The 15,064-nt window shown below is 39.1% G+C and overlaps 1 protein-coding gene and 1 long non-coding RNA gene across 2 annotated transcripts; both read right to left on the bottom strand.

The window, feature by feature from the left end:
• Nucleotides 1-206: 206 nt before the first annotated feature.
• On the bottom strand, nucleotides 207-7,456 carry LOC146685616 (interferon alpha-inducible protein 27-like protein 1). The gene is made up of 6 exons (XM_085442690.1): nucleotides 7,388-7,456; nucleotides 4,234-4,327; nucleotides 4,085-4,114; nucleotides 2,238-2,399; nucleotides 1,121-1,256; nucleotides 207-975 (listed from the first exon to the last, which is right to left on the bottom strand). Exons 2-6 carry the CDS (start codon nucleotides 4,289-4,291, stop codon nucleotides 915-917), a joined length of 447 nt encoding a protein of 148 aa, XP_085298816.1. The 5' UTR covers nucleotides 4,292-4,327; nucleotides 7,388-7,456; the 3' UTR covers nucleotides 207-914.
• Nucleotides 7,457-13,313: 5,857 nt separating this feature from the next.
• LOC146685615 (uncharacterized) lies at nucleotides 13,314-14,554 on the bottom strand. Its single transcript, XR_014916775.1, has 2 exons — nucleotides 14,370-14,554; nucleotides 13,314-13,903 (listed from the first exon to the last, which is right to left on the bottom strand). It is a non-coding gene; the product is annotated as an uncharacterized LOC146685615 (long non-coding RNA).
• Nucleotides 14,555-15,064: the final 510 nt, after the last annotated feature.

Genomic DNA, 15,064 nt, shown 5'->3' with positions numbered 1-15,064 from the left:
CTGTCATATATGACTTCATAAGGCAGGCAAGTTGAACAGCTGTAGCCTCCATCAGCACTTTCAGACCAACATCTCTGAGAAATCACTTGTAGAAAATTTAACCAGCTGTTTGGTTAATTTTTCATTAATTTTTAATCTCATTGTAGACACTGATAGTTAACAATATCACCTGCAGCAGTAATACTGATCCATGTAACACCGATTACTGCAGAATAAATACTTTTATTTTTGATATATTACATAGAATTTGCCAAAAAATAAATGCAGTTTTATGTTTAATGAAGTGTTCGCAAAGTATTTTAAACATAAAACAATGATTCTTAAAAAAAAAAAAAAAAAAAAAAACCTCAACCACTTGTCATTTTGAGCTAATAATAAATAGTTAGCTAACTGTAGTAAGGAATAACATTTAACAATTCTACTGCCAGAAAGAAGTGCAGAGAGGTGAAGATGTTTGAAACTGGTCAAAATGCTCTTGTTAAAGACTAAAGTAAATAAATGAAGAGTTTCTAGACAGTTTACAATATTTTCCAAAGAAAATTTTCTCATAGTTGATGCACTGAGCTGATCTGCAGGCAGGATTATGGAAATGGGTAGAAGGTTTTAGGAAATCCAAATAACTGAATGTTAAAAGAATTTAACCAGACTTTCTTACCAAAGTTTAGCTTTATCTTAGTGAGGACAGTGGCAACAACACCATTCAGAATTTTAGAATTAGGATTTCCTGCAATTAGATCATTGATTGAGATACAAATTTTAGAAAATGTAGGAGAAAAAAAAATCCACACTTGCTTAAAAACAGTCATGCTTTTCAGTCATATGTAGTTCACTAATATTATACCAGCGTGCACAGAAAAAGTCACCCAGAGGCACAAAAGGAATGATCAGAATGACACCATCAGAATCCACAGCCTTCAGGCAAAGTGTGAGGACAGTTCAGGGAGCCTCGGGTATGGCGAGTTTCCATTCCTACACCTGAAATGATCAGTGGCAAAGCTGTAAGAGCGACAAATGTACAGCACATCTTTAAAAATGACAACTCTTCACTCTTGTTTAATATCTTGTGCCAACAAATATCATTAAAATTTTCCACGTGAGATCATTTAAATTTTTACTTTACTTCTTTTTGTCTTCATCGTCTTCATCGTCTTCTTTGTCCTTGAAAATGAGACCTCCTAGCCATTTCAGTCCTGCTCCTGCAGCAGCTCCAACACCGCCCACAGCCGCAGTGGCAGCCCCCGACAGCCCGGCTGCACCTTTGGGAGGAATGAGGACAAATATTCCAAGTCAAGCAGCTGAGATTGCCAATAACTTTATCAGGAATCAAACTAACTGTACTGACTGCTACCTAATTGTGGCATCACTGCCCCCTCAGTGGTGTCAGATTTCATAAACTAAACAATGTCCTATGGCTTGTACACTAATACACGGTTCTTGATTCTCAAAACAGCCCCAGTTCTTTGCGGCATGGATTCAAAACTATTGGCAAACTTATCAGAACTGGGTCAGTGTTGACATAACTGCAACATGTCCTTTCTGTGGCTCTGCCAGCTGCACACTCATGTTCAAGTCCCTTTTAACCTCCTAAGACCCGAACTCCTTCATGGCATGCATTTTTCATTTTTCTTTGCTATTTGGGTTGATTGGGACCTGATGAATTTAAAAACAAAGAATTACCAGATTTTTTTTTACCGAATTTTTGTTTCTGAGAAAAATGAGATCCACATATGTCCACATATGAGGACATTCATTTTAAATTTTGATAGAACAGTGGCAGTATAATGTCCTCGAAAGCAGATATCAGGCCCTTGTAGAGCAAGATTTAGTATTTTGGTCCAGACATCCCAAAATGTGATGTCTGTATATGTGGACAATACTCAGTGCAAGGGCAATAAAACTACACTTTATAATAAAAGAGTTCAAAGTGTGGCAGGATTATAGTCCTTAGTCTAATCGCACCACAAGCTTAGTCCTGTAACACAACACAGGCTGGAACAATTAACTGATCTTATTGACACTAAGGCCGTCTCCATTTAAGTCTGTAAATAGACTTTAAGCTGAATCATTTGTAAATATGTTATCAGTCATTTGTATTTCAGTCCCTGAGTAGCCAGAGTTTTACGAGCCATATACTGGTCACCACCAACAGGAGCAAAGGTCACCTTTGCTTTGGTTCCTAATAAAGTGAATGTGTACAGCACTATTAATGAGACTATAGTAAAGTCAGACAAGCCTACCTGCTGACTGTAAAACAGCCACCATACTTCCTGCTGCCACTCCACCTCCATTAGCCACCGCAGCAGCAGACATCATGCTTGCAGCGTAGGAGCCTGCAGCTATTCCAGCTGAGGTGAAACCTACGGCCCCCAGAGCAACAGGAGCCAAGGCCACTGCACCGACTGCACATGGACGAGAACACCAGCATCAGTGTGACTGTTACAAATGATATGCCATGTAAAAAGTTTTTATATAAGCAGAGGCCTGAGGTACGAGGCAGGATTACATCTTATCCTGGGCTCACTTTACATGTTAAAATAAGGTTGCTGGTATCTTTCAGTTATCTGGATTTGATCCAGATAAGTGGTCACATGAAGCTGTTATCAAAGAAACTGAGTGTATCCAGGGTTCACCCTGCTCGCTCACGTAAAAGGGCTGGTGCTGTTGGGAAGTGTAAGCGTGCTGGCAGCTCAAGGGCTGATTTTACAAAGAAAGAGAAAACTATACAAAAAATATGAAGAGGTTAAAAACATTATACAGATACTGAACACAGCAGAGTGTGAGAGTGTGTGAGAGGGAAAAAAGTACTTTACAGTAGTTTAGTATTAAAAGTGCTGTATGAATGTTTGTGCCCTCTAAGCTCTTTGGACAGCATGACTGGAAAATACACATTATATGAATAAAGTCTGGCCTATTTGAAGCCAGGAAAAGTTAAAAGATTCAATATCACAGTTCTGTCTGTGAGGCACAGGAGAACCTGATGATTATAATCAAGGTCAGCAAGTACAAGTTTCTGTCCTGTTTCACAATCATGTATTATTGCAACAATAATAATGTAATTTTTCCTGTTGGAAGCAATAAGGTTGTATCTAAAGATCTACATTTATTAATGACATCAGGGAAAAACGAACACAAAAACATTAGATCCTCCTACTGTCCACACACAGAGGTCTGAGGGACTTTCTATGAACCCTATTGTCTGGATGATGTATTGGTCAGTAGGTGGTGATTTCATGCATACCGATCTCTATATTTCATTTCAGAGCATAACCCTGTGTGCGCCATTGTAATTACAATGGCGTTTTTATATAAGCAGAGGCCTGAGGTACGAGGCAGGATTACATCTTATCCTGGGCTCACTTTACATGTTAAAATAAGGTTGCTGGTATCTTTCAGTTATCTGGATTTGATCCAGATAAGTGGTCACATGAAGCTGTTATCAAAGAAACTGAGTGTATCCAGGGTTCACCCTGCTCGCTCACGTAAAAGGGCTGGTGCTGTTGGGAAGTGTAAGCGTGCTGGCAGCTCAAGGGCTGATTTTACAAAGAAAGAGAAAACTATACAAAAAATATGAAGAGGTTAAAAACATTATACATATACTGAACACAGCAGAGTGTGAGAGTGTGTAATTACATTGTAATTACAATGGCGCACACAGGGTTCAAGTTATGATTAACGATCAGCAGGTATGAAACAACGCCTGCTAACTACTCAGTTTTCTGAAAATAGCGTCACTATTCATAGAAAATCCCTCAGACCTCGGAGTGCAGACAGTAGGACGGACTAAAGTTTTTCAAAACTCTAAAGTTTTGGTGCTTTCCCTGATGCGCATCAGTAATAAATCTATATTCTTACACTTCACTTTATTCCTTAACATTTTTCTTTTCCGTGTTGGTGGCAAATTGTTTACATGCTGCCAAAATCCATCCTTGCGTCAGCCCCAATCAAGCCCTGGGTTAGCTTATCAAGCCGACACCCAGCTTTGTGTGACCGCTTCTCCTGACTGCAGGGTAGTGGATCAACATAACAGAGAGATACCGTGGGTAGGTTGAACCCCGGTGACCACACAGACCGTCCAAAGCCTTACCTGCTCCCCCTGCAACAGCAGCGATCGTCCCTGAAACACAACATCAAAGCTCACATCAGCACTAACATTAGCTATCATCATGGCACCGTCACACCATTAAACACATGAGTATAGTTATTTTAAAGTAATACGTGTATTAAAATACTCACCGACACGCATGTTTACGGAGTTCCGCTTTCTCCGTTGCTCTTGTGGTACTGCTTCCATGACCCTAACACTGACACGGTCAGAGCGGCACACTTCCTGTTTTTATAGGTCACGAATGAAAAACGAAACTTAACATTTCCATTTCATCAAAAGACAAAACGAAAAGAAGAAACTAAAACATGGTGCAGTTTCCTCAAAATTAATATTTGAATATTATCCGTTTTGGATCATGATTGTTCAGATGTTTTACAATTTCAGATAAAACATCACAGCGATTTTAGCCCATTTTGGGGCTAAAATGAATCAAAGCACCCCCCAATATTTCTTACTGTTTTGACAATATTTGTTGTTTGTGTGACACACTACTAAAAATAAAAAAAAAGCATACAGTATTTGGTTGAGACATAACATTTTAACAACAAAAGTATAGATAATCCCCCCCCCCCCCCCCCCCCTCCCAAAATGGTTTGTTCCAGCTCGCCTCTCCCCTAGTGATGGGATTTCCGGCTCTTTTTAGAGATCCGGCTCTTTCGGTTCGACTCACTAAAAAGACCAGGCTCTTTCGGCTCCCAACTGGCTCTTCAGGTTGTTTTGTTGCTTTAATTAATTTATTATTAACAATAATATAAAATTATGCACAAAAGGAATTGCTAACGTAAAAAAAAGTGGTTTTATTTATATATGTTTATTAGGGGTGCAACGATATTCGTATCGATATTGAACCGTTCGATACAGTGCTTTCGGTTCGGTACGCATATGTATGAACAATACAACATTTGTAATTTATTTTATCAATTTTCCTTCTGACGATGCTGTCTGTGTTGAGCGCTCAGTGAATCTGTGTTCGACTACTCCGCCTAGGCTGCACTGTCGAGCGCAGATCCACTGAGCGCTCAACACAGACAGCATAGTCAGAAGGAAGAGCGCAGGGCAAGCTAGCGAGACAGAAGTTAAGCTCTCCTTTCAACAGGCAAATTGAACGTCATTCAGATCTGGCGTTTGGAATTATTTTGGTTTTCATGTGACGTATGACCCTGAAGGTAAGCGAGTCATGGACTAAAGTAAAACAGTATGTTGAATGTGCCATGCAATGCTCAATTACATTGGTGTGAACTAGTGTGTTAGCGCAGTTAGGTGTTGGCCGTCTAGCCCCATGCACGGGGCGATCGGCGGTAGCTCGTTAACGGAGATTTGCCGTGTTGTGGCGTTAAGGTCATTTCAACGAGATTAACCTGAAAGCACTAGCGGGAACACGACGAATATGACTGCACATTTACGCCGACATCATCGTAGTGCAAAGACAAGTGGAAGCAGACAAAAAAAAGCAAGCATGCTACTAACTTTAGCCGAGTCATTTAGACAGCTGTTAGCACATGATTCTCCTTATGCCGCTGAGAATATAGCCCAGAAGAAGCGGATAGTATAGCTTTTATTTTGGAAAGAGACATTTCTCTGTAATAAACTCTCTTTTCCAAAGATGAGTGATTCCTCAATCAGATACAGGGCTTGCAATATCGCTAGCCCGACGTCCCGGAGCTAGCGATTTTTTCAGTCGGGCTACCAAAATCTATCTCTTCCCTGCCCGTCGGGCTATTGTAGGAAAAATATATGTCAATGCTTTTGCATTCTTTCAGAAATGTAGCTGGGTAATTATGTCATTGGCATCGGTGAACCACTGTCAATATGTGACATATTGAAGTCGCGTTTGAATTTGCGCTTGTTTTTTTGCTTTCACTTTGCAATCGTGCGAACTGTGTATAGAGAGCGACAGCACTGATCTGTGAGTGATGATAATTTGTGCACCAATTCCTCTGACATCGTCTTATTAATCGTTAGCTTACTATGCAAACATGACAAGTGAAATCTCCCGCAGCAAGCTTAAACATGTGAGAGGTTGATCGTGCAGAGAATCGCTGAGCTTATGTGAGTGAGTGTGTAAAAGCATTTCAGTTCTGCTGAGCCAAATAAGACAGGTCAGGGTGAAGAAGTGACAGCCAAAGAAAAGATTACCACAAAACGGAGAAGTTATGACAAATCAGACTATAAGGCAAAAAGAAAGTGCAGCTTTATGGTTTCATGGACAAAAGAATTTCTGTGGCTGCAATATGATGAGCTAAATAACCAGGGCTGCACATAAGTGGTCCGCAGGTGCGCATTCGCTGTCAAAATAAAAAACACGCACAAGGGTTAGGGTTAAATTCAAAAACTGTACTTTTGAGTTAAAATATATATTTATAATTTTAATAAATGACAAATTAAAAATGCATGAACATTTTTTTGTATCGAAAAAATATTGAACCGTGACACCAAAGTATCGAACCGAACCGAACCGTGAATTTTGTGTATCGTTGCACCCCTAATATATATATATATATATGCGGTGGCCCCTAGAGACAAAACACGTACAAACTCCAAAACACATTTCTAGCATGAACTGAACTTCCAAAGCAGAGCTACTAGATCACTTAAATTACACAATTGAAAGCATGTGTGTATTGTTTGTGTATTTATACACAGGCACTCATATATATTCAAATAATTTAAAAAAAAGTTCATTTACCTGTTACTACCACACACCAAATCCGGTCGTTGGTACTTGCTGGCTTATGTAGCCACAAGATAACAAAGGCTCAACACTGCGCCTAGCATCCTGGAGCACTTCTGTTGTCTTTTGTACGTGTTTTGAGTTTTTATGTGCTTCGGAGTTTTTACGTGCTTCGGAGTTTGTACGTGTTTTTAAGTGTTTTGGAGTTTTTACGTGTTTTGGAGTTTGTACATGTTTTTACGTGTTTTGGAGTTTGTACATGCTTCAGAGTTCATACGTGATTTGAAGTTTGTATGTGCTTTGTCTCTTGGGGCCACCGTAAATATACTTTTATTTATTCACTCCATATAAAATGTAATAAATAAATCATATAATACAAAAATCAACTATTCACATTTCAACTTTTAACTATTTAAATTTTCAGCTTTTTCCTTTTACAAATTTAAAGTGAAAAGAACACAAAACACTACAAGCCACAACACAATTAAATATAAATTATAATATGAAAACAAACAGAAGATGCACATTCTCTGTCATATGGACCTGCATGAATAAACTTTCTGAATCCTTTATCACCTGCAACCGAAAATAGTTGTGGATGATTACTATACCTTTCTAATGTTGTTGTCCCTGCCTCTCTTTCTCTCTCTCTGGCTCTGTTCCTGTGCTACTGAGTGTAACTACCGCCCCTCCCCCCTCTGCCCAGCGTAAAGCACAAGGCTCACGTGCTGAGTGAAGCGGAAAAAAAGTGCGAGAGAGAGGCTGAGAGAAAGAAAAACAAACCCACGTGACGGCTCGCGATAAGGAGCCGGCTCGCATCGTCCACGTCAAAGATTCGGCTCTAAGAGCCATTTCGTTCGCGAACGACCCATCACTACTCTCCCCTACTCTGGCTCTAGCGCTCTTGCTGCCAGAGCATGGTGGCTGAGACACAGCGGAGCAGAGGTGTAAGTGCCTGGCTTAAAACAGGACATATTAGCTACATTTAACCTTCAGTTACTCTTTATATAGTTAGGTAGGAGTCAGAACATGTTTCTTTTTAGCTGATTCACCCAGGTAACCTGCAGTGTTGGAAACGTGTTTTCCACGATGTTTTCTACCCTACAATCAGTCCTGCTCTGTAGTAAAATCAGCGACATTTGACCGTCCTGTTGCTCCCATTGAAATGTATATTTAAAATCTAAAACTTAAAATTGTCCGTAGCCTAAAGTTGTTACCACTGTCCTGTTTTAAATGGAATGAGAGAAGCTGGTTATTTTGTCATATGTGCCGACATTAAACCCAGGTAAAAGTGTAAGAACAAATGATCCGTCAATAAAGGATAATGTTGGATCAGTGTTTCAATATTTATATCTTTTATTAGATGTACATATGGTTTGGTTGCCTTTTGGTTGAGAATACACTGAGAGAGGATTTTTTTTTATTAGTGATCTTAATAGTATTTTTTTTTTCATATTAATGTCATTTTTTCATCTAATTGAATACAATCTATTTGTGTATGATTGTCAGTCCAAAGAGGGAGAGAGGAAAGAGGGGAACGTGAGGAGAAAGGGCAAGGTCAGGAAGAACCAGGTAGGAAAACAGACAGGGAATAGTGACAGGCAAAATGAACTGCTAAACTGCTTGAGAGAGTTGACCACCAAAAAGTGATAGACAGATTTGCCAACTTCAAGGTGAGGCAACATAGGTTAAAATAAAAGAAATAAATCTGCAGAGCCATAGTAGTATCTGCAGTAAAGATATTTTCATACATTGTACCATAGGCAAAGTTGCCTCCATTTTTATATATATTTTTTTATCAATATTTTGTACATTTCAATGACTCTATTTTTGGAGTGTATTTTTATATATCTGTATTGTATTATACATACACATTAAAAGTGAATCTCTGTCCAAAAAATGCACTCAGTTTACTTCTTACTCACCATAATCATCATTCATCATTTTCCCCCAGTAAAGTAATTAAGGTTAGGATGTGTGTGTGTGTGTGTTTTTTTTTGTTTGTTTGTTTTAAATTCCAATCCATTCTTCTTTTGCAGCATTTAAATAACCTTTATCTGATTTGATGGTTTTGTCACAGACTTTTAAAAAAGTGTTTTGCAAATGTGGGGATTAAATTGTGTTAAAATGTACAAAACAGTGATGTCATGTTTTGTGACGAGGACCCAGGCACAGAGAGACTTGATGAATTTAAGAATCTTATGATTTAATAAAGAAATTTGCAGACTTGCATAGAGATGGTAAAATTATGATGACTGATAACGGAGATGAAGACAACAGACGATGAGGACAGGGAGGAACAGGGGTTTAAATGCACCAAGGAGACAGTCAGAGGGAACTTGGGACAACTGGAGACATTTAAGGATGCAGGGACTGACAGAGACAGGGAAGAAGTCTCATTGTGACGAGTAAAGTTTATCTTGCCTGGCTGGGCAGTTCTCTGGGTGCTCAGCACCCCCAAAATCTCTGATCCTAGAATCACCCCTGCATCACAGCACGTCAGATAATGGGAAATAGAAAATAAATATTATAATCATTTCAATCTCATTTAAGTGCGGGGCTAAGACTAATTTAATAATTTCTTCAGTTTCTTCTGGCGAGACTTAACTTTGAGCAAACTGAGAACACGTGACTGTGTTGGTTAGTGTTGTTATCATGTGGTAGGATTTTGTACATTCACAGGAGAGTCACAAACAGGACCTCTTTCTTTGCACCTTATATATCACATTTATTATTATGATGATTAGACTTCAAAAATATGTGTAATCACAGTATAAGATAAGTTTCTACATCCTTTAATGAGGCAGAACTGGACATGGGATAGTGGAGATCAATATTAAACTTTAAATGATACTATAGACTGGAACTTCAAGTTTTCATTTCTGCTAATGTTTTACACTCTTAATGATACATTTGACCTGTCAGATTGTTTAGATGAGGTTCATGTATCCTAAAATGAAAATGTGAATAACAACACAAATAATGAAAACAATAGCCTTAAAATAAGATCTTTAATCAGTTCATCTTCGCCAACTGTAGGAATAAATTAGGAAATAGGGTTAGGGTTATTAAAAAAATATACAAACAGGCACCCCTAAAGTTTGTATTGTGGGTATACTGCAGGGTAATCTCTTGCATCGTGTGAAAGCGATATTAAAAGGCATGCTGTATTTTGTTTTGTTTTGTTTTATAAAGCTCGCCACCACTAGAGGGCACGATGACACCATTAGTTGTTTTTTAACAGAAACCTTACCTGAGTCAAATGGTAAAGGCAAACCATTTTTGTGGTGTCATTGGAAAATACTGAATGGAGCTGTACTTTTGTTTCTAGTTTTATCCGTAAGATTAGAATGAGAATAATCGAATTAATTAAGTTAAATATTAAACCAAAGTTGACTTTTTTCAAAAAAACAATTTTTTAACTATCATAAATTTTGGTTATTATACAGCAGTATTCCACATCCAGACACTAGAGGGTGTTTATAATGCTGCTGGGGGCTCAGAGGAAGAATAAATATCGCTTCATATGTGTACCTCTTCTGTTCTTTACCAAATGTCACTAATTATGCATAAAAACATATTTTAACCTTCTAAAGCACGACAGAAAGCTTTTTTTTAAAGTCTCATGCCCATTATGTGTGAAGTTCAATAGTCCAATAAGATGTGGCAGTCACTATTATGAATGAGTTGAAAGAGTGGTATCTTATTCTTACATATGGCCTAGTGTTTGCATAGTGTTTTATTGCTAAAGCAGTGGTTCTAAAAAAATTATCCACCACTCGGCATTGTCTACTAATATAGGAAATATCTAACCAATTTTTCTTTTTAAAGACTGGAGAATATAAGGAACAGTTTATTTCATTTTATTATTTATTTACTTATTTGGTTGTGAGAGGAGGAAGCACTTGCTTGCCTGTCTGTAAATATCGCACACCGCTGTTAAATGGTGGTTTAAGGTTGTATGGCTACGGTTTTCGTGTAGTATGTTATTTTCTCGTTAATATTTGTAGTGAGGGGACATTTTTATAGGTCAATATCAAATTCAGAAATACAATATTGTAAGGTGGCTCTGTGAGTCACCAACAGACTGTATATAAAACATTGATTTAGCCACTGGGCCATCAATTGTTTTGTGGACTCACATTTTGAAGTCTCAATTTGCTGGGCTGCTGCCACGATTATTTCTTTCTTTATTAAGAGAGACGTGACCACATTTAGTATAATGAGTGGAAATCTAAGTTATCAACTAGCACTATCTATTTTTTAAGTAAACTGCATTTTTACACAATATGGGTGCATCACACAAGCACCACAACCACTACATAATTTCCTCGGGGATTAATAAAGTATTCTTATACTGAATTATTGCTATGTAACATCCAAATAAAATACTAGAATTTTATTTAGCAAAAAAAGCTTCTTGGTTTTGGATTAGTGCAATTAACTGCATAGCAAATCATACCATTATCCCTCTGCTGGTTTCTTTTTCAGGTGAAGAGCTGGGCCGGCTGTGTGGTTGCTCAAACTGTGGGTGAAGCCCTTCTGTTCCTGGGCTCTAGCTCTCATATCTGTTGCCACTTTTAAGGCGCAGCTTGAGGGGCTTTTCTCTGCCAGAATGCAGTTGCATCATGGTGTGAAATGCCTTGTTTAAAAGATGGTTGGAAAACCTACTTCCACAAGGAAGACTTTCACTCATCAGGCTGGTCACTTCTCACAGCATGTAAAAGAAAAGTAATCACAGAGTCCACCCAGAACAGAGTATGTGTATTTTTTTTAACATAATTACATTAACATTCCAGTTTTTAAAATGTGTTGCACAAAATTAAAAAAGTTTTGTGCAAAACCTATCTCATAGTGCTTCGTGGGGAAAAAGGATAATGACCCAAATCCTGCTGCAAAAGCAACCCAAGAGTTTCTCGGTACAAAGAAATGGGATATTCTTCAATGGCCAAGTCAGAAACCTGACATCCAACCAGTAGAGCGGGCTTTTGGTGAAACTGTGAATGTATGTGTGCTATCTTATATGACGTGTTTCCCCTCTTTGTCCAAGATAAATTTCTCCCAAGCGAGACAATAACTGCTGATCTGATCCGATCTTTTCAGTTACTCAATCACCTATTGCATGATTTTAAATCCAATGTGGAGGTATAAATGGGAAAAATGACAAAAATCGAGTCAATGTCCAAGTACTTACAGCCCTACATGTGTCAATTTCACTTACTTTTAACAGTAAATCCATGCTTCAGAGAGCAGCCATCACACTGATGATATCATCTGCACTGTTTCACTTCCTGCTTTTCTTTGTCAGCCTGATGGTAACTCTTTTCCAAACCTTACCAACAATTGGTATTCAACACACAGAGTTAAACAAAAGATGCTTAAAGATACGTTACAAATTAATGTTAACATCATATATAACAAGCCAAAGACCAAAACCTTGTTTTTGTTCCAGGCTGTAAGCATGTTTAATTCTGCTCTAAAATTGGACATTTAAACATGGGGGTTTATGGGAAAAGACTCACATTTGGAGCCGGTTGTTGAAGGAACAGCAGTACTTTGAGTCCTGACGCGTTTTTGTCATTTTTCAGCCTCAAAGGTTTCCATTTGTTTCATCATTCAAGTTTTGAGTGCACATTGCTGCTCAGAAAGAGCCTGGGAACAGGAGAAGTGGCTCAACTCTGAAACTTGTCCTTCACCTTTCCCCCCCTCCCTTCTTTCATGTACCCTCACCCACCTTTCCCACAAGTGACCAAACACTTTACCTGAACTCAGGTTTCTGCTTTTGTTCCAGATGGTAAGAAACGGGAGGATGAGAGACTTAAGGGGTCACACCTCGGTGGTGAATGTGGCCTCTTTGGGTTTCAGATTATCAAGCAGGAAGATGAGAAAATGTGAAGATCAAGGAAAAATGCTTATGCAGTTGAAGCTGCAGCACCTGAAGTGGGTCCTGATCTGAGTTTAGCAGAGAATGAGCTGGACAATGCGGCCTTTGTCTCATGATCAAAGGGGGAAATTCCCACACAAATCAGGGGGGGGGGCACAGGTGAATTCCATCCAGCCACCGACCTTCACAGATAAGCAGGCGGCTCCTTTATGGCTAAGCCCCTGCAATAGGTGGAGGAAGGCCTCGGCAGCCCTTCATTTATTTACTTTCTCTTGGTCAGTTATTAAGATGCCACCAACGTCTTGCTTTGTGAGATACTGTTGCCAGATTATGGTGGATGAAGAAAACCACTTCTGAAATGGCAGTACCCCACACACTCCAGATGTAATTTGTGCTTTAACCAAACCGAAATAAACTCGCAGCTAAAGCCAGTTGAGAATTAGGCCACACCCCTTCAGCGTATTCTTTCCCCTTCATCCAAAACCAAGTAAGAGCCTTGGAGTTTGAAGCAGAGCTGCATCAGTTGTGGACCCTTGATCTGATTCTCTTCATTCTCAGCCTCGCCAACTTTATTCAGTGTTAATTTGATGGCTCTACAGTCTACCCTGAAAACTTTAAACACTCAAAGCAGGAACGAGATGGTGAGTCATGTGGTCTCACAATTTAAAGCTTTATTTAATCTACATAAAAATAAACAGTTCAAGTCACACCCTGAAAGTACAGTGGTCACAATTTAGCTCATTTACAAATCACGTTCAGGCGAATGAAACCAGAATCAAAGACGGTCACTACACGAGTCTGAGGTGTTCTCCCACTGCACGCAGGAGTAAAAGGGCCGGTGTGGTGCCAAAGTTTTCAGAGTCCTTGCAGAGCCAGTACAGAGGAGAGAAAGAGCAGAATGCTTGAAAGTGAGCGTCGCCTTTTAAGACAAGTTTTCCCACCCAGCACTTGAAATGTAATTCCAAAACGCGTTTTTGGCTGTTTTTGAGTGGGTGGGTGGGTGGATTGAGAGATTAGTGTAATTAGACTAAGCCAGCACTGGATCCACAGTGTAACCTGTGCTGGCTTTTGTGTCCAGCGCGGTCAGTCCACTCAATCAGGACCGGTGGAGGAGAAGAGCGGTCAGAGCCAGCGGGGGGAGCAGCACCATGAAGGCGGCGGTAGCCCCACAACAAGCCCCCGTGGAGCTCGGGGTGGTGATGTTTGTGTTGTCCGGATTCGTGGCGTTATTCGCCAGGGCCACCTGAAACACATTTGTATTTAATTAAGATGATTCAGTCCGGGTGATTTCATTTTTAAACTAGGATTTAACGTGCGAGGGAGAAAGTTAATCAAAATTCAGTCATTTCGTTTCCATTTTGATTTGAAAAAAAAAAAAAAAAAAAAAAAAAAAAAAAAAGTAAGCGCTTTAAAGCCTCTGTTCAAGACCTAGCCCGAAACTTCTAGAAGTTTGCCATTGTATCCTTATTGCCGCCGTCTGTTCTGCAGGGGACAAACTGATTTTTATATTCATGACTTTTCCCCTAAAATTACGAGGTCGTAGATGCACTCCAAGCATAACGTTTTAACCTCGATCCCTAATTGAACATTTAGCTCATCTGCGCCATTACAGCGTTTCATGCGTAAACAAATTCCGTTGGCCACAGTTGATGAGGTTGGTGAAAGTATGAAGAAACAAAACAAAAAAAGGAGGCACGGATCAAACTGACCTGTGATGTGAGATGGAAAGCCAGCAGCAAAACTCCGACGACTGCGACGCACAGTTTCTTCATGATGGATGGGATTCTGTTCTTCTTGGTAGAGAAAACGTGAATGGAACAGGAGACCAAGCCTTTGCTTTTTTTATACCTCCCAGTGACGTCATCAACCACGCCAAAACACCTGCCTTTATGTATCATTCTGCAACAAATGTTATTTACTTTTACTTAGCTACGAATTATGCATTTTGCGTTATAGTAAACCGGATAAGAAATAAAAACAAATGAATAGCAAAGTTACTTAATGCATATTTAATAAATTAGAGATATAGCTGCCATACTAATACTGCACTATTCCCTGTATGTGGTCTTTGATGCATTGATCGTGATTTTACAGTGTTCTCTCTTTGAGTGGAGAGCGTTAGATGAAATAGCTCAGTAAAGCTTTATCAATAGAGTGATTAAAACAAGGCTCTCCAGGCTCCCCATTTCTATCTTTGCAGGTCAAATTAAATTCCGTTTGAAGATGAATGACAAGAACCAATTTTTTTTGTCTCACTTCCAGACTCTAATTTATCCCTCACACATTATTTAGAGGTTATACCATTTCATATGTGGGGATTACATTGTGTAAAGATGAAACATAAACACAAGATTATTATTTGAGCCAATTATTAACCAGATTATTAAAAGGTTCAGTGTGTTCA

Source organism: Copadichromis virginalis, linkage group LG19 (assembly GCF_057382275.1).
Source record: "Copadichromis virginalis isolate Kocher_CV1m ecotype Utaka linkage group LG19, C_Virginalis_male_GT1.1, whole genome shotgun sequence".
NCBI classification, from domain to species: Eukaryota; Metazoa; Chordata; class Actinopteri; order Cichliformes; family Cichlidae; genus Copadichromis; species Copadichromis virginalis.
This window is presented reverse-complemented; position numbering and strand designations above follow the sequence as displayed.

What these genes read in the sequence shown, in the direction of transcription:
- LOC146685616 (XM_085442690.1), bottom strand. Translation starts at nt 4,291, where the DNA reads ATGGAAGCAGTACCACAAGAGCAACGGAGAAAGCGGAACTCCGTAAAC. An exon ending in CTCCGTAAACATGCGTGTCG is followed by an intron (nt 4,115 to 4,233) that starts GTGAGTATTTTA and finishes GTTGTGTTTCAG; the next exon opens with GGACGATCGCTGCTGTTGCA. An exon ending in GACGATGAAGACAAAAAGAA is followed by an intron (nt 976 to 1,120) that starts GTAAAGTAAAAA and finishes TGATCATTTCAG; the next exon opens with GTGTAGGAATGGAAACTCGC.